Below are 20,303 nucleotides of genomic sequence, written 5' to 3'. Positions count from 1 at the left end.
ATAGAACAATAAGATCCAGAAAGCGGAGAAGATTGACAGAATATTTGAGTGAAGGTCAATATTTATGTTAAAGTCCTATAGTATAAGAGCAGGATTGGGGTAGGGAAGAAAGTCAGGCAATGGATTCAGTCAAAAGAGAAGTAAATTTAAGATTTCTGTTCTGTATCTATACATTTCTTTTAATTTTATCTACTTCAATATGGTAAAAATAAGATTAGAAATATTCAAAACACTGCCTAGAACACTGCAAATAATTATCACCAAAAATCTCAAGGTCCTAAGTTTTAGGACCAGAAGGGTCTTTAGGGATCACTTAATCTATCTCATTTTTCAGATGAAGTAATCAAGACCTGAAAGGTCAAATGACTTAGCTAATGGTTAAACTGAGCCAGAACTTGACTGAATACAAGTCTTCTGACTCCAAATCCAGCTGTCTTTTCACTCCACTTACTACTTTCTATAACTTGTATATTTACTATACTTGCCTCAATGATAGCCTCTGGTTCCCTACTCCTAACCATTTATAGGTCTGTAGGTGAACTGCTATCAATAGTGATATGACTTTAGGAAATAATAATTTCTGTAGTACCTATCTTATAATGTTGCTGTGGGCAAAAATGAGAGAAAAAGTACAAAGCAATACAAACTTTACAATGCTACTTAAATATAATTATCAATATCAATGTAAGTGTAAGACTTACAATGCTACTTAAATATAATTATCAATATCAATGTAAGTGTAAGAAAAAGGGGAAATGAAGTATCAAAAAGAAATGGACAAAGAATAAAATACTAAAGCTACAGAAACTAAAGCTAGATAGATTGGAGATTCCAAGTCCTGTTAGGTTTTGTAGTTGTGGAGATATCTCCCACCCCTGGCCTTCACAATCCAACAAATAATAAAACAAAAAGTCAATCCTTTTTTTAAAAGATTTCTGAAAGCATACACACCACACACCCCCCACCAAGGTTTCCTATTCTTGCTCTTGTGACTGATTTTAGAGTTTAAAAAAATAATAATTCTAATATTTGAAAAAACATTCTTACCGATTAGTTCCATCCAGATTTGATTTGTGAATAAAATTAAGTTTTGCATCTGCCCAATAAAGTTTTTCTTCCTCATAATCCAAGGTTAATCCGTTTGGCCAGTAAATATCTGTGTTTATTATAATGTAACGACTTGATCCATCCATCCCAGCACGTTCTATCTTTGGAACTTCTCCCCAGTCAGTCCAATACATGAACCTAAAATCAAATATAGAATAAAACATTGAGAGAAATGACAAATAGCAATTTCAATGTTCGATACATATATTTCCACAAGTTCTACTCTATCTAGCATTATATTCTCTAAGTACACATTTCACAAAGTAAATAAAACCTGAACTTCCAGAATTTTCAATATCAAAATTTTCAGTCTTGCCTCCAGAAAATGCATTTTAAATTAAAAAGAAATGTGATACACAGCCCAAGTTTGAATGTTAAAATGTTATCTTAAAAGTTAGGCTAATTTTCATTTAACCTAACATAATGCTTTGCCAGTCAAAGATGGGAGAACTGAAGTATTGGAAGTATTCAGGCATGATTTATATATAAACATTTCTCTATTGTTTTAGTAAAAGTGTTCCATATTGGAAACTATCAAATAATGAGTTTTCACTTTTCTGGCCCTCAAAACATATATGGGTCTCTCTGTTCAAGAGAACATCAATGAATATGATTGAGGAATTCAGATGAACAAGCAACAAAAATTTTAATACAATTTTTTCTCTTGAAAAATAAGCATGCGTTCAATATTGGCAAATGACTTACATCAATAGTGTCAATTAAATTCTTTGTGACTATTTACAATTTACAATTGAATAGATGAAATTTAACATGAAAAATGTGATGACTTTTCAGTCACTTTTTTGGGCCTTATTCATCCAGACTCATTCACTTTTCATTTTATATGGATAGTAAGTATTCTGTTCTGGTGATTCTGCTTTTTCCATCCTACATCCAGAAATATTATAGCTAAAATCTAGAGCTCCGACGTCAAAAAGTAAATACTTCAAGGAGCCAGAAAGAAACAATCCAAATATTGTGGCATCACAGTCAAAATAACACAACAGCTTCCACATTAGAGGAACAGAAGGTTCGGAATATGATATTCTGGAAGGCAAAGAACCCAGGTTCTCTATAAAAACTTAAATTACATTTCTATATGGGAAGATGATACATATAACTGATAAGAACTTTATCGTTATTAGGGCAATTAAAAGTTTACAGAGACTGAGAGCCTGGATGAGTTAATTATGCTGAAATAATCTCCAAAAAAAATGAAGGACGTAGAAAGAAGGATGCACTAAGAAAGACAGGAGAAGGAAGAGGTAGAATAGGGAAATTTTTCTCACATGAAAGAGGCACACAACGAAGAGCTTTTACAGCGGAGGAGAAAAGTCAAGATGGAGACAATGTTTGAACCTCGCTCTCATCAGAATTAGTTCAGAGAAGAAAAATATATACACATTTTAGTTGAGTATAGAAATATAGCTTACCCAATAGGTTAACAAGAAGGGAAGGGACCAAGGGGGAGGGATGTTAAAAAGGAGAACCGATTAAGGGAGACATAGGTAAGAAGAAAAATAGACTTTTGAGGAAGGGAAGGATCAAAAGAAAGAGAAGAAATAGAAGAAAATGATATAGAGGGAAATACAAAGTTAAAAATCATAACTGTGAAAGTGAATGGGGTGAGTTCACCCATAAAATGGAAGCAGAGAGCAGAATTAGAAACTAGAAGCTAAAAATATGTTTTTTTAAATTAACTTTAAACAAAAAGATACACAGAGTTAAAGAACTAGAACAGAATCAAATTTGTTTCTACTGAAAAAAAAAAAGGTGGAGTTAGCAATTATGTTCAGGGACAAAGCAAAAGCAAAAATTAGTTTATTAAAAGAGAAAATCAGGGAAATTATATTTTGCTAAAAAGTACAAGAGACAATGAATTAACATCAACAAATTTTACAGAAAGTTTCTCTGATAAATCAAGGCCTCAGTATAGAACTGAGTTACATTTATAAAAAATAAGAACCGTTCCCCAACTATTAAATGGTCAAAGGATATAAACAAACAGGTTTCAGAAGAAGAAATCAAGACTATCTATAGTCACATTTTTTAAAATCATTACTAATTAGAGAAATGCAAATTAAAACAATTCTCAGATACTGCCTCACAATCATCAGAAATTACAAATGCTGGCAGGGTTGGCAGGATGAGAGGAAAATTGAGACACATGCACTGCTGGTGAAGTAATAAACTGGTCCAACCATTCTAAAGAACAATTTGGAATTATGCCCAAAGGGCTATAAAACTGTACATATCCTTTGACCCAGCAATACTATACTACTCTGTATCCCAAAGAGATCAAAGAAAAAGGCAAAGGACCCTATATGTAACAAAACATTTATAGCAATTCTTTTTGTTATGGCAAAGAATCAGAAATCAAGGGGATGCTCATCAATTAGGGAATGACTGAACAAGGTGTGGCATGTGATTGTGATGGAGTACTATTGTGCTACAGGAAATGATGAGAGAAGTGATTTCAGAAAAACATGGCAAGACCTGTATGAACTGATGCAAAATAAAATGAGAACACAGGGTTCATCCTGCACAATAACAGCAATGCTTTAATGATGATGAATTGTGAAAGACTTGTTCACTATCATCAATTCAGTGATCCAAGATATTTCTGAAGCATTCATGATGAAAAAATGCTACCTCCAGAGAGAAAATTAATGATCTGAGTGCAAACTGAAGCATAATTTTCTCACTTTCCTTACTGTTCTTGTTTGGATTTTTTGGGAAATATGGCTAATATGAAAATATACTTTGCATGACTTCACATATATAACTAATATCATATTACTTGCCTTTCCTGTGAGTGAGTGAGGATATGGGAAGATAGGTGAGAATTTGGAACTCCAAATTTAAAAAAAAAAGAATATTAAAAATAAATAATAAAATTTAAAAGCAAACAAAAATTTTAAAATTATTACCACCTCCTACCCTGAGAGCTCACTGTCTTCCCTAATGGATTCCTCAGTCACCATTGCATCCAAGTTCAGATTCCAGTCACATTTCACTCCTGAGTGACGTCCTTGCCACCAAGTGTATACCTATGTCCAATTTTAGAACCATATTGCTTACCTCTAAGGGTCTGTATTGGGCCCTTTATTCTTCTTCCTCTGTACTATCTCACTTGGAGATCTCATGGATTTAATTATCTTTATAGAGGCGATTCTCAAATCTATCCAGCCCTGATCTCAACTACCTTTTAGACAACACAAATGTAATATCACAAGCAAAACTCATTCTCTTCCTCCTCTCCCCAAACTATCCCCTGTTCTCCATCTCCCTATTATTGACAGAGACATGACCACTCTCCCTGGCATTCAGTCTCACAACTTCATTGTCACCTGTATCCTCACTAACTTCATAGATTCAATCTGCTCCCAATTCTTGTCACTTCCACTTTCCAACATCTGTGTCTACATCTCCTTTTTTGCAAAAAGGAATAGAGAATAAAATGTGTAAATTATAGGCTAGTAAATTTGATTTTAATTCTTGTTAAAATCTAGACTTTATTATTAAAGAGGCAATTAATTAACATTTATGAAAGGAAGCAGTGTACACAAAAAGCCAATGTAACTTTACAAAGCATAGTCCACACCAGATTAGTCTTATTAACACATCATGTAAACCTCATTTCCTTTTCTGGAATTGCAAAGCTAGCATGGATTATATAGCAAATTACAAGTCATTCTTATGGAAAAAAATGAAAAAACATAAGCTAGACAATAGAATGATTAGCTTGATTCAGAAGTAACTGAATGACTAGACCCAAAGAATACACATTAATGACATAATGGTTTCAGAGTGGAAATCTTCAAGGATCTGTGCTATTCAATATTCTTATCAAAGACTTTTGTTGTGGAGAAGAGGATCCTGAGGGACACCATAGCTGCGTTCAAACATCAGAAGGGCTGTCATGTGGGGAAGGCAGAGACAGGTTCTCTTTGGCACCAGAGGGCAGAACCAGGAACGAGGAATACTGGACTTGCAGAAAGGCCACTCTAGGCTCCATGTCAGGAAATGTTTCCTAATAATGACTGCAGTACATAAGTGGATTGGGCTGCTTTGAGAAGCTTTTCTCTTCTCTTGGACATCTCCGAGCAAGCTGTGCCTTCCACCTCTGTAAAATATTTCTTATTTACCCCATACAAACCTCATTTTGTACCAAATAGCTTTATTGTTGTCTCCTCACTAGACTGTAAGTTTCTTGAGGGCAGGGATTGTCTTTTGCTCCTTTTTGTAACCCCAGAATTAGCATAGTGCCTGGCATTTGGTGGGCAAATGTTGATAGATTATATTACAAAGGGGATTTCTTTTTTTTGGGGGGGTAACTATCCCAGATTTATTGATAATTATCAAATTATCAGATCCTATGATTCCATGATTACTGTTATATTTCACATATACTATAAACAGAATTATACTAACATAAAAGTTTCATAAATAAAAAAAAGAATTTTATTGACCAAATGCAATACTTTCACATGAGCTCAAAAAAACAACTTCCCACGTACAAGCTGGAGAAGACATAGACAATAATGAGTCTGAACAAGATCTGGGGATTTTAGTGTACTGCCAGCTTAATGTTAATCTATACAGTGACACTGCAATCAAAAAAGCTAATATAATTTTGGCATTTGGTTATTAACAATATCCAGCATCCCAGGTAGACAGTCCAATCCAATAACCAGCAGAAACTCTGAGGCAGAATGTCAAAGAGTCTGAGTCTATATCATATAAGGATAGGCTGAAGAATGTTTAGCCTGAGAAAAAGAAGAATCTTTGAAGTTATGATAGCTATCTTCAGGGGATTTTCTATACAAGAAAACTAATTTGTGAATTATTTTGTCTTAGAAGACAGAACTGGGAGTCATAAGGTAAAGGTACAAAGAGGCAAATGTAGACTCAATAGAAAGGAAAAATCTAATCATTTGACTTATAATTCATTAAATATGTAACCTTTGTGCATGCTACAACTTCTTGGAGCCACAGGTGAGAGCTGGGTGACAGCAGACATCAAAGGTGGGTGAGCAATCCTAAAAAGGGCTCTACAAGCCCTCTCATGAGAGGTGCTAGTTCTTCCTGAACATCACAAGTTGAAGGTAGCTAAGAAGTCTTTAAACCTGTTGGTGATTTGGAGGGATATCTCTACCCAAGTATGGGAAGAATTCTCCTAGCAGAATGGGTGGAGGGAACAATTTGCTCCAAAAGCCATGAAGGCGCCTGAAGTATTGCAGAGTGCTTAGAGCAAAAGACTCCAAGGCCATCCACACTGCATTCCAGGCTGTCACCAGTCTTTCACTTTTGTGAAACTTTGATGACTCTGAAAGAGAAAATGAGGCTATTTTAAGTAACTGTCTCACTAAAATCCAATTCACATTCAAGTCAAGACATCATGATGTCACCGGTCTTCTTTGAAAACAGAAGACAAACAAGAATTTATTAAAGAAGACAGGCAAGAACTTTCTTTGTATACATTTTGCATATTAACATATTAATATTAACATATTAACTAATATTAATTAATAACATATTAACCTCTATTTTACAGACTTAAAAGAAAGGTCAGGACTAGAAAAGATCTTTGAGGTAATCTAGTGCAGTAGTATCAAACTGAAACAGAAAGGGAGGAAGGAACTAAAGCATACATGAGGATTCCTGATAGAAAAATCATGTTAGCTTTATCTATTTTCAATCATATTTTTGTCAAATATTTCTCCCAATCACATTTTCATTTGATTCTGGCTACACTCAAAAATGTTGCTATCACTTTGACACCGCTGATCTAGACTAATCTACCCACTACAGATGAGGAAAGAGGCCCAAAGAGGTAAAAACAGCTAGTCCAAAGTTACTCTTACTAAAGTAATTGTGCTAAAACTTCAACCCAAGTGCCCTTTCTTACAGTATACCATACACATTTATACCAGTGTAAACTAGAGTCAAATGAGACTTTGGGGCAGCTATTTCAAATTTCCAACACACAATACAATTGAAATCAACTAAAATTCCTAAGTCTTTTTCATATGAGGGGTTACTATTGTTCTCTCTCTCCTCAAATTATATGGCATATGCTTATCTATTTACATGTTGTATCTACCTCTATAGTGATTTAGTTAGTCTTAGAAGACAGACCTAAGAGGTGAGTACTGTTTTTACTTTTATCTTCTGTTATAAATATAGTCTGATGTTATGAGGAGCTGAAGTTGAGTCTGTGTAGGTAATACCTAAGTGTAACACTTAAATTGTGATAGTGAAACACAAAGGGCCCACAAAATGTTGGTAACGAATCTGCTAAACTCAACTTCAAAATAACAGTGTCCCAGACTGGTCAGCTAAAATGAAGAATCGGTGGTTGGAATTATACAGACACTTCTAACTGAACAATCTGGCCCAGTAAGGGATAACGCTAGAGTTTGACTGCGGATTAGATCTTGTTTGACTGATTTACTCTCCTTTCCCTCAAATCTCCCAAGGATATGCTCACTAAGCCTTAAGATAAAGCTGACACAAGTTTAGGTAAGTTTCAAAGATTTAATGCTAGTAGGCTTAGTAGGGGAGCAGGGTATTAATTGAGGAAGGAGGGAAACAGGAGATTCCTAATCTAAGCTAATGATGAAAGATGGTACTTGAAGAAGGAGAGATCAGGTTTGTCAATAATCAATTACTGGCGGCCAGCTGCCAGCCTGGCAGGGCCAGACAGAGTTCAACCAAAATCAGGTTGCTTAGCTGAGAGATGTTGTTGCTTGCTGTTGGGAGTGTGAATCAGGAACAAGTTGTTTGGTAAAGGTATCACAAGATCTGAGACTATAAGTTGGTTAGTGCAGGTTGCTCACAATTCAAGGTGACCTAAGACCTACCCAAACCAAACCAACCTCCCACTCCCAAACCCAATCTCCAGATTGAGATCAAATTTCCAGTTCAAATCCTTCCCTATACACCTGAGCTACTAACTGTCTTGGCACATGGCACCTCCTGCCAGCCTCAGCTCATTCTATGTTCTAAACAGACAACTGTCTATCATCTTGCTCTCCATGTTGATTTGCAAAATATTATTACACTTCCTAAAGTGCTTAATAAATCAGTCAATAAACATTTATTAAGCACCAATTATGTTATCCAGGCACCGGAAACAAAAAAAGGGAATATAATATAGTCCTTGTTCTCAAGAAATACAAACAAGATATATACAGTATAAATTTGAAATAAACAACAAAGGGAAGGCAAAAGAATTAAGGAGAATAGGGAAAGGCTTCCTGAAGATGGAATTATACCTGGGATTTGAAAGGAAGCCACAAAGTCAAGGTTAGGAAGAGAATTCTAGACATGGGAACAGCCAATGAAAATGTCTGTAGTTGAGTTTCTTGTCTACAACTTTTGTTGGCCTGGACTGAATGATTAAAACTGTATCTCCCCCAGACATTGATTCTGAAGTAATCTGTTATTCAGATTTTACCTTTTTTGTGTAAAAAGTACAGCAATACATAAGTAGTTTGCTGAAGTTTATACACCCTTTCTCAGAATGTTTATTAGTACATTAATAGTTGAATAAAATATTAAATATCAATTCAAGGTATGTAAAAATAAAGATGCAGTTCCATCCAAGTTCAGAGACCCCCCTGAAATCTATACACAGGCCTATGGGGGGGGGGGCCAAGAATCAATGAATCTTAGATTGAGAGCTTCTATTTAGTCTCTCCTCAAATTAATAAAATTTTTATCGACTTTAACTGAAGGAAGACAACTAAGAAAATCATTTTTTAATCTTTAGATCTATAGCCTTCAGATGAAGAAGTACCTGTATATAGCAACAGATCTTGCACAAAAATTAAAAACAGATCTCAAAATTTTAAATGGAGGAAGTAGAAAAGAGGCACTACAATTACTTATAAGGCAACATTCTGTTGTTATAACCTGGCTCAGTATGTTCCAGTTATTTCCAGGCCACAAACTGAAGAGACAGTTGAAAAAGATCCTGTCAGATGGCAAAGGTTTAGATAACACTTTCATCTATTGTATCCTATTTAATTCTTACAACAACATAATGACTGTATCGTATCCCCATTTTACACATTAAGATACTGAAATTAAGTAAGGTTAAGCAATTTAATAAATTTTTGTTTAATTTAATAATTTTACCCACAAAGAATCCTGTGTGGCCAAATGCACAAGTAAATAAAATTAAGAAATGGAAAGTACATTTACAAGAGTTATATGGGGCTTGAAGAGAACAGTTTCTGTGGAAGGATGAGGTTGAAATTAGACTAGAAGTTGAAATTAGACTGTAGAGGTAAGAGAATGAGAGGAGAGGAAGTAGAGGCATCAATTGTAGATGATCTTCTCAAGGAGTTTGGCTATGAAAGGGAACAAAGATAGAGAATGATAGTTAATTGGTTATCAGAATCAGCTTCTCTGGCCCCTTGGAGACAAGAGGATTTTATAGTAAGGGAGAGGATGACTAACAGCAGGAAGATGAGCCCAATCCTTCACGTGGCTGGCCAGACGGCAAGGACCTGGAGGGAATTGTTTGGATAGTAACAGAGCTGAAGCAAAATGTGAAATGCTAGTTAAGCAGTCCTGAAAAACATCATGTGCTCAAGTTTGTATGAGTTAGATAAAATGAGATAATATTTGTAAAACACTTTGCAAATCTTAAAGTGCTATATAAATGCTATTACTATTATTATGTTACTGCTTCTTAAGTGTTTCTGTCAAGAAGTAAATTATAGGTTTCTATAGAAGAACTATTTGATTTCCAGTGTATACTGAATAGCTTTTCTACTGTGCTGGGGGCCCCACTTTTTAAGGAGACATATACATATAAGAACTAAACTTATATGAACTTATAAACATGACCAAACCTAAGTTTTAAGTAATTTTATCCACGGCTTCTGGATGGAGGCATAAAAAGCCAAAAATACAAGACAAAAGATTCTGCCTCCCTTCTTTATAGGTCCTGTTAGCAAAGAAGGCAAGTGTTTCAGCCCCTCTGAGACCAGCAGCAAAGCAATTAACAATCATTTATTAAGCTATATGTCAGGCACAGTGCTAAAGAATGGGGATAAAAATACAAAAATTAAGTTCTTCTCTTAAGGAGAAAACATGTAAATAAATATATATAAAATATATGGTATTTTTTAGGCTGAATTTTCCTATTTTATCCAAGTTGGATGTATAGCGGCACTTCCCAAATTTAATCAGAATACTTTTCTCAGGTGTCAGAGGACTAGGGTACAAATTCCACCTGTATCATCACTGAATATCCCTAGACTTCAGTTTTCTCATCTATAATAGTGTTTAATTGGATTGTCTATGAAGTCCTGTTCAGCTCTAAATCTATGATTCTATGAGTGAGACCAAAATATTGAATGGGTTTAAGATCATATCATATAAAGGAACTATGCAAACTTAGTCTAGAAAAGACTTAAGAGAACATGATAGCTAGCTTGAAATATTTTATAGTATTACTGCATTTGTATTGCATTGTCCTTGTTTGCTGAATTTCTTTACCCTTTTTGTATTTCTTTTGCCTAGAATGTTTTAAAAGCAAATCATCTCTTTAGTTTTCTTTCTCAGAATGTTTCAAATACCTCTTTTTTATTGAATGTCCATCTTTTTTCATTAAAGATTAGGTTCATTATTGATTAGGTCATTTTTGCTCAGCAAATTACCTTGGGTAGTGTGTTGAGCTTCTTTGCTCTTTGTAACACTTATTCTATTCCTTCCTGGAGTTTCTGCTGCAGAATATTCTTGTGGGTTTTTTCCCTTTAGTAATGCTTTCCTCCCACACTCAATTACATATTAAAAATCATTTTTGGCATTTGTTTTTTAACATTTTGAGTTCCACATTCCTTTCCCTCCCTCTATTCTCTCCCCACTCCAAGACAGTAAGCAATTTGATATTAATTATACATGTGCTATCACATGAAATATATTTCCATCTTCATCCTGTTGGGGAAAACAAATTTAAAAAAACATGAAGAAAATAAAGAATGCTCTGCTTCAATCTGCATTCAGATTCCATCAGTTCTTTCTCTGGATGTAGATAGTATTTTTCAGCACAAATCCTTTGGGATTGTCCTAAATCACTATTTTACTGAGAAAAGCTAAGTCATTCACAGTTGTTCATTGTACAGTATTGCTGTTGCTGTGTATAATATTCTAGTTCCACTCACTTCACTCTGCATCAATTCATGAGGCCCTTTCTAGGTTTTTCTGAAATCCTCATGTTCATCTTTTTTATAGAACTGTATTCCATTATAACAATATATCACAATTTGTTCAGCCATTCCCCAATTAATAGGCATCTCCTCAGTTTTCAATTCACAAAAAGAGCTCCTATTAATACTTTTGTTTTATCTCTTACACAAAAATCCTATTCTGGAGAGGTTCCGAAATACCGTAAGGATCAGAGAAATGTTCAGTGCTCTGTCTTGTTTGGTCACATGAAGCTGAAGTTAGAAGCTTATCTTGTAATATAGAAAGTAAAAGGGGGAAATAGAAAGGTACAAGGTTGCTAAGGACATGGCATTTAGAATTATTCTATATAGAGAAGTCAGCAGAGAATAATGGCTAAGTTTATACAGTCAATAAGGATATATTATAGAATGATTAGAAGTAGACTATAAATTAAGGATGATACTGACTAAATTGGATTAAAAAATAAAGCACAGCAACTTTGGACATCTTTTGGCAGAGATCAACCACAATTCTATGGAATTGATGATGAAGCTCCAATATCTATCAGCTTCTACAAATTTGACAAGCATGCCATATATGCCTCTATCCAAGCCAGTGACATAAGTTGAAAGAGCAGAATTTGGAGTCAAAAGACCTGGGTTCAAATTTCTGCTATATATATACTACTTAAGGGAAGTTATTTTCCCCAAAACCTTAATTTCCTCACCTTTAAATCAAGGGGACTAGGTTAGTTGATTTCTAAAGCCTTTCCAACTCAATTTATTATACAAGTTTGACCAGATCACAACTCTTTTTAAAAAAATAACATTAACTTTAGTGGCTACCATGTCTCTAAAATAAAATGCAAATTACAAACCTGGAATTTAAGGCTATCTACAATCAAAATTGTTTTTTGACTTTATTATTTCTAGCTTCTTCACTCTCTTTATGGACACTACATTTTTACTCAACAACACCACCAGGTGTTGGTGGAATTCAACACTCTATCTCTGGTTTCTAAGCACTTGTGTGTTCATCCTCTATATCTGGAATGTACTCAACTTCTGATTCCTAATACTCCTAGTATAAGACTCAGTTGAAGAGTCATATCCCTTCTATGAAACCTTCTCCAATCCCTCAGGAATTACTTGTTCTCTCTCTTCTCAAATATTCATAGAATATGTTTGGTTTCTTCATTGTTTCCTTAACTAGTTAGAGAGTAATATACCTATTTCTTCCCAAGTCATAGTACCAGCCCCATCCCAGTAGAATATATAAGAACAGGTTTTATTTTGTCTTTGTATCCTAGGACAGTGATGGAGAACCTTTTAGAGATGCAGTGCTAGACCCACCTGCATTGCCCCCCTCTATGCCCTGCCCTCCCTTACCCCAGACAGGGGAGGGAGGAAACACTCCCATTGGGCTGCTGGGTAAAGGAAGTAAGGAATGCCCTCCAGCACATGGAGAGGGGGAGGGAAGCAGCTCTGCCCCAAGGCCCTCTGGCTTTCTAGTAATAAAATCTGGCAATTGCAGGAGTGTGCAGAGAGAGGTCTCTGCATGCCCTTTTGGCATGCATGCTATAGGTCTGCCATCACAGTCCTAGGCTATAACCTAGAACTATATATATAGTAGGTGCCATTAGTAAAGTTTACAACCTATGAAGAGATAAGATAATCAGAATACTATCATTTGTACCAAGAAAAGATTATATCTAACTGGAATTCTCAGAAAGGCTTCATGTAAGAGATAAAATTATACTTGGATCTTAAAAGACTGATAGAATTTAATACATTAAATTTATATTTACACAAAGCTTTAAGATAAACAAAATTCCTTTACATATATTTTTAACTGTCATAATAACCCTCAGGTAGGCAGTACAAATCATCCCTCCTTTGGAGAAAGGTAAACAAAGGAGAGGTTAAATGACTTATCCAAGATTACACAAGGATGTTTTAAGTGACAAGCGGCAGAATTAAGATCGTATAGTTTAAACTCTAAAAGTAACACTCTTTTCTGAAGAGTGGATAGACTATAGTCAAATCTAACCCACCACCTGTTTTTGTATGGCCTGCAAGCTGAAAATGGTTTTTATATTTTAAAATAAATGGAAGGGTCACATTGTTGTTTACATATTGTCTATGGCTGCTTTCACCTACAACTGCAGGGTTGAGTAATTAGAAAGAGACTGTCCATGGTGCTCTTTCACATGGCTGTTATCCACAAATCATAGAGATAAAACTAAAGTGTTCTGAGTGCCATGAGTATTAATGCCAATTACATTTTTTAAAATCACCATCATATCAAAAATAGGAAAAAGGAAGAATTAAAAGCTTTTTTACAATTTTTTTTAATTCAGAGCAGAAATAGACATTCTTCCTGAATTTGAACTGTCCCCTCAAATAGTATTAGCAAGTACTAAATGGCTTTGGAAATTAATTTTCGCTGTGGACTTGTTAATGTTTCTTATTTCAGTACAAAATTCCAGGACAAAATAGTGCTTATATATGAAATAAACTGCAGCAAAGTCAATTCAAAACTAACAATGTTTGAATCACAAATAATGTGAAGCTACTTTACACATTTCCAGTGCCATCAAAAGTTAAAATAAGGCTACATTCCCACACAAATTTAAAGTATAGTTTCCAAGCAAACTATAGCACCAGTGGCATTTTTCAGACTGTGATGAAAGTGCAAAAGAAATTTCCATATTTCAAAACCCCTTTAACTGTTGTCACTGAAGAGCTTTCACCAAATAATGAACTAGAAGTCATTAATCTACAATGTATAAACACATTAAAAGACATATCAAGAGAAGAATCTAACAATTTTACAAATGCCTTCCAACTAATTAATATATGCTGAATTAAAATCATAAGTTCATAGATTGATAACAGTATTTGGCAGTATCTATCTGTGTAAAAAAAATTTTCAAAAATTAAATATGTAAAATATCACTAGAGTTCAGCATTAAACATTTGCAATCAATTTTGATGATAGGGAACACAAATTATGAATTGCAATTAAGTCACTACCACTTCCCCCCAAAAAATTCTTCTCATTAGCATAGACCTATACTATTAAAAAATTGTATTCTATTTTGAATTTTGTCAATAAAAAATTGTGAAAATTTGCTTTCTTTCTTATAATTTAAGTACCCATATAATATCCTTTGATTTTTCCTCTTGACCCACAAAGTCTAAATGATTTACCATCCAGCTTTTTTACAAAAAGTTTACCAACCACAACCTTAAAACATGTTGTCTCTACCCAACACAAATATGCAAAGAGAAAATTTCAAGGAGAGAATGTGAATACATTCAAGGAGAAAAGAATACTCAAAGTATACTCAGGAAAGAGACAATTTCACTTATCTGGAGTGTTCAGGAGGGGACTGACATTGTGAAGATGGAATTAACTCTACCCTGCCCATTTTTAGATTTAATCACCAAAAGTGTACACACACCACTTATCCTCAAGTGGGGGAGATCTGTGACCCATGTGTGTGGGTAAAGAATCAGAATTGACTGACTGCCCCCTGGGCAGTCCTAAGCAAAGATTTAGTTGTAATTGGCACACGTAAAATGGGAGGAAGGCACAAGAAGGAACAAAAGGAATGGTCTTTATAAATTGCAAGAAACTCCTGTGAAAAAGGTTTTTTTCCTTGAACTAGATCTTGGAGGAGCTCTGACTGAGGACCATGAATTGCTTTTAGGTTTCTCCTCAGAACTACCACATAGGTGAACGAAAAAGACTGACTCCCTTCCTTGGCTTTTTCCTGGAGGTACTACTAGCCTTCAGAGGGGCCCCTCATCTGGAGGAGGCCTCTTGGATAAAACTCTTGTTAATTGACCCTTAGGCCCTCTGGCTGGGGCTACTGGAGCCGTGCCAGAGTAAGCCAGGGCTTGAGCACATAGTCTAGCTCATTAAGCTAGATCTCTTACTCTGCCCTCTTCTCATTTCTCTACTTTCACTCTTTCCCTCTATTTCATAAATAAATTGCTAAAAAATCATTTGGTATTAACTAATTCCTGACAACCTTACTCTTAAATAATTTAGTTCAACCATAATTTTACTATTTACACCATGAAATAAAACTAAAATAAATTTAGACCTTGAAAGTCCATGCTTGGACTTTATCCTCTAGCTAGTGAAAGTTTTTTTTTAATTATCTTTATTTTAATAACAAATTTCTACATAAGTTTTCCAAAGTTATATGATCCAAATTGTCTCCCAGAGCTGGCATGCAATTCAATCTGGGATATACATGTATTAACATGCAAAACATTTTCATATTATTCATTTTTGGAAGTGAATAATCTTATAAGACCAAAACCCTAAATCATATACCCAAATAAACAAGTGATAAATTATATGCTTTCATCTGCATTCCTATTCCAATAGTTCTTTCTCTGGAGGTAGATTGCATTCTTTTTCGTAAATCCCTCAAAATTGTTCTGGATCACTGTACTGCTGTTAGTAGCAAAGTCTATCACATTTGATCATTCTACAATATTGCCATTACTATATATAATGTTTTCCTGGTTCTGCTTATTTCACTCTGCATCAGTTCATGTAGGTCCTTCCAGCTCTTTCTGAAATCATCCAGTTCATCATTCCTTATAGCACAACAATATTCCATCACTATCATATACCACGATTTGTTCAGCCATTCCCCAATTAAGGGACATCCTTTTAGTTTCCAATTAGTAAAACTTTTTAAACAAGGTAGTGAAGACAATTTTTTAGAGAAGTTAATATGGCTTTTATAATATGCATAATACATTGGATAGAGACAAAAAAGACTAGGACAATGCGATTAGTTAGTCAAGAAGAGAAGCCCAAGCATGCAATGATATGGCTACATGATAGCAATGGTAATAAAAAGAAAAAGCCACTTTGGCAAAATGTCAAAAGAGAAAAATTAACAGGTCCTAGCAACCAAAGGACACTGTTCATGGATAAGTGTTATACATGAGATCACTGCACATAAGACTGCCTTACCTTCAGGAGTCTCCAGTTACGCTGCCACCTTACTTCATTGCTGGCTCTCTCTGGTTGGCCCCACCTTTTCTACCTCAGCTGCCCTGTGTCCTCTCCCCACTTTCCTGCTCCCCTGTATGTGTTGCCTTCCCCATTCAATTTCTTTCCTTGCTTTCTTGCCTCCTTCCTTCCTCAGCACAGAGAGCACACAGCCTGGCTGATCATCAGTTCATTAGAATGAGCTACGTATCAACCTATCTCTCTACTTAGACAATTCCCAGAGTTTGAGCATAGATCACTGGAGAAATAGAAACAGCTGGAAGGGGATGGAGGGGTTAGGTGGCTCAGTTGATTGAGAGCCAGGCCCAGAGACGGGAGGTCTTGGGTTCAAATCTTGTCCCAGATACTTCCTAGCCATGTGACCCTAGGCAAGTCACTTAACCCCCATTGCCTAGCCCTTACTGCTAGGAAGGAAGGAAGGAAGGAAGGAAGGAAGGAAGGAAGGAAGGAAGGAAGGAAGCAAGCAAGCAAGGAAGGAAGGAAGGAAGGAAGGAAGGAAGGAAGGAAGGAAACAGCTGGTGAAAAGAGCCCAAGATTTAGATCAGTGATTCCCAAAGGGGGCACCACCACCCCCTGGTGGGTGCTGCAGCAATTTAGGGGGGGAGCAGTGATGGCCACAGGTGCATTTATGTTTCCTATTAATTGCTATTAAAATTTTTAAAAAAGTAATTTCCAGAGGGCTAAGTAATATTTTTTCTGGAAAGGGCCAAAAAAGTTTGGGAACCACTGATTTAGATGTACAAAATCTGAATTCAGATAATAACTAGCTATGACTTAGCACTATGACTCAGCAATGTAAGGGTTGCAAAATATTTTACAATTATTCTCTCATTTGAACCTCACAACAATGCTTGGAAGTAGATGCTACTATTACCTCAATTTTTAAAATGAGGAAACTGAGGCATAAGTGGATGAGGTGACTTACCCCTAAAGTCACATCTGAATTCAGGTCTTCCTGATTCTTTATGTAGTACCCTATCCACAGTATTATCTAGTTACCTCTACTGACTTAGAAGCCTTTTTTTTTTTTGTTCTTGGGTTTTCTTTCCCTTTATTGTGCTTTACTTTCTCCAACTGTAAAATAAAGAACTAAGACTGGATGATCTCCATGATCTCTTCCAATTCTAAATGCTATGATCCAGGGAGCAAAAAGAAGAGATAAAGAGTTTTCTACAAAGATTCAAGGTTCAAGATGTTATCTATAAGGAAGAAAATATATAAGGAGAAAAAACAAAAAGCTAAAGAAAAAAACCTTTGGAAGATATATTTAGGAAGACAAGAGAAATGTCAAATAGGAAGGGGCAATATGTATAACAGAGAGGACAAAGGACTTGGAGGCAAAGTAGCTAAGTTTGAATCTCAGAAGACACTTTCTAAAACTTCTAAAACAGGGTAAATCACTCAAATTCTCAAGCTCTAAATACTATAATACTATTGAAAATACAAGGATACTAGTCAAGGAAGAGTTTCAAAATAAACTCAATATACAATCTTTATAACAAAGTATATGCATACAATGGGTGCTAAATTAAAAATATGTGTAATTCCTGAAATTTTAACCCTAAGTACAAAAGACACATAGAAATCTCTGTTCTATTCAAGGCACTGGGCAGATTTTCAATTGTTAAATACTTTTTACCTTAATTCCTCAAACATACCTTCATTTAACCTTAAAGTAAGGGGGGGAAAGGGGGAAATGCCATGTAAAATAAAGTATAAGTAAATGTTGCATGCAAGCTAAATTTTTCTTGCAATTAACCCAAAGATATTAAAAATCCTACTGAATACAAATAATTAAACCCTACCTTCAAATGACAACATAACTTTTTAAATTTTAATTTTTATTATGATGCAAAACACATTTCCATATTGGTCACTGCTGTGAGAGTACATTCATACAAAACCAAAACCCCAAAATAAAACCGTAAATAAACTGATGTGAAAGATAGTATGCTTTGATCCATATCCATCAACTCAACTGTCCTTTCTCTGGAGGTAGACGTACTTGTTTCACTCTGCATCAGTTCCTGCAGATCCTTCCAGCTTTTTCTGAAATCATCTTGCTTACCATTTTTTATGGCACAATAGTATTCCATCACCAACATGTACGAAAATGTATTCAGCCATTCCCTAATTGATGGACATCCCCTCAATTTCTAATTATTTGTCATCACAAAAAAAGAACTGTTATAATTTTTTTTGTACAAGTAGGTCCTTCCCCCTTTTTTATTATCTCCTAGGGATCCAGACCCAGTAATGGTAATACAGGATCAAAGGGCATGCACAGTTTTATAGCCCTTTGGGCATAGTTCCAAATTGCCCTCCAGAATGGTTGAATCAGTTCACAACTCCACCCACAATGCATCAGTGTCCCAATTCTACCACATCCTCTCCAACATTTACCACTTTACTGTTACATTAGCCAATCTGACAGATGTGAGGTGGCACCTCAGCACTACTGTTTTAATTTGCACTTCTCTAATCAAGAGTGATTCAGAACATTTTTTTAACATGATTATTGATAACTGATTTCTTCATTTGAAAATTGCTTGTTCACACTCTTTAACCATGACAACATAACTTTTCAGTAACATGCTATAAAACGTAAATTACATGTATCAGTCAAAAAGAATTCTGGAGGTAGGAGTAGAGGTTATATCAGGACACTACAAATATTTGTTAATTGACTGAATTATTTTTGTTGTACTACAACCTGTCTACAATAAAAATTTCTTAAAATTTGTGAGCTATTATCTATTAGAGTTAGGCAGCCCAATAGACAAAGGGTCAGACTTAGAGACAGGAGGACAAGGGCTCACATCCTGCCTCAAACACAAGCGGAGTGACTTTGAACAAATCCTTTAACATCTCTCAACATCAATTTCCTTATCTGCAAAATGAGGCAGAAACTGGAGTCTATGGCTTCTAAGGTCCTTTCCAGCCCTACATCTACAATTCTACAACCCTGTGAGGTTTGGAAAGATTTGTAACAGAAATGAAGGAGAACAGCAATTCCAGATTCCAATTTACATTATGAAATCCTAGTCTACAAAGTTATATTCACAAAAGGCTTTGAATACTGTTACCAAACCTTTGAGAGAGGAAACAGAATTCTAAAGAGGCAACAATTAACTATCATGGCTGAAAAAATATGTGAGGCTTTAGTATACTAAGAGAATTTCTTTCCCAATGCAAAAGTGAAAATTAGGGTTTTGTTTGAACTAAATATTTAAAGAGGTGGTCACCAAGAATTGAATAAATATCAATTCCAAACTGATTTTTTAGTAATTTATTTATAAAATATAGGCAAGAGTAAAAGTAGAGAAAAGAGAAGAGGGCAGAGTAAGAGATCTAGCTTAACAAACTAGATTATGTGTTCAAAGTCTTGGCTTTACTCCGGCAGGGCTCCAGAGGCTCCAGCCAAGAGCCTAAAAGTCAATTAACAAGGGTTTTAGCCACTAGGGCTCCTCCCAATCAAGGGCCCCTCTGGATGCTAGTACCTCCAGGGAAGCTAAGGGACTACATGTAGTTCTAAGAAAGATATTTAAGAACAGTCTCACCAAGTCCAACGTCCCAGCCAGAGCTCCTCCGGGTCCAGTTCCAGGCTGAAGAGAAGAGCAGACCCCCTCACAGGAAGTCACTCCCTTTTTTGAGTCACTTTCTGAGCCTTCTTTCTAGTTTACGTGTCCAATCACAACAGACACTTTGCTTAGGACTGCCCAGGGGACAGTCAGTCAATTCTGATTCATCACCCACTTTTGCACACATGGGTTACAGACTACCCCACTTGTGAATTAAGTGGTGGTGTTTACACCTGTGATAATTAAATCTAAAAATAGGCAAAGGAGGTTTAATCTAATTATCACACTAAGGAGATATGGACAATTTCTGCCTCTGAAGAACTAGTTTGTAAGAGACATGGGGCATCACTGTTATCTTTGTGAGAATTTGAAGAGATATTTAAAAGA

General features: G+C 35.4%; 1 protein-coding gene across 1 annotated transcript in view; it reads right to left on the bottom strand.

Annotated features, from left to right (window-relative positions):
- The window catches only part of LRP6 (LDL receptor related protein 6), a 137,199-nt gene that overhangs the window by 85,952 nt on the left and 30,944 nt on the right, over positions 1–20,303 (bottom strand). The window contains exon 3 of the mRNA XM_044679784.1: positions 1,048–1,245. Within this exon, the coding sequence (XP_044535719.1) occupies positions 1,048–1,245 (198 nt within the window). The remainder of the gene's footprint in view (positions 1–1,047; positions 1,246–20,303) is intronic.

Source organism: Gracilinanus agilis, chromosome 5 (genome assembly GCF_016433145.1).
Source record: "Gracilinanus agilis isolate LMUSP501 chromosome 5, AgileGrace, whole genome shotgun sequence".
Classification (NCBI taxonomy): Eukaryota; Metazoa; Chordata; class Mammalia; order Didelphimorphia; family Didelphidae; genus Gracilinanus; species Gracilinanus agilis.
This window is presented reverse-complemented; position numbering and strand designations above follow the sequence as displayed.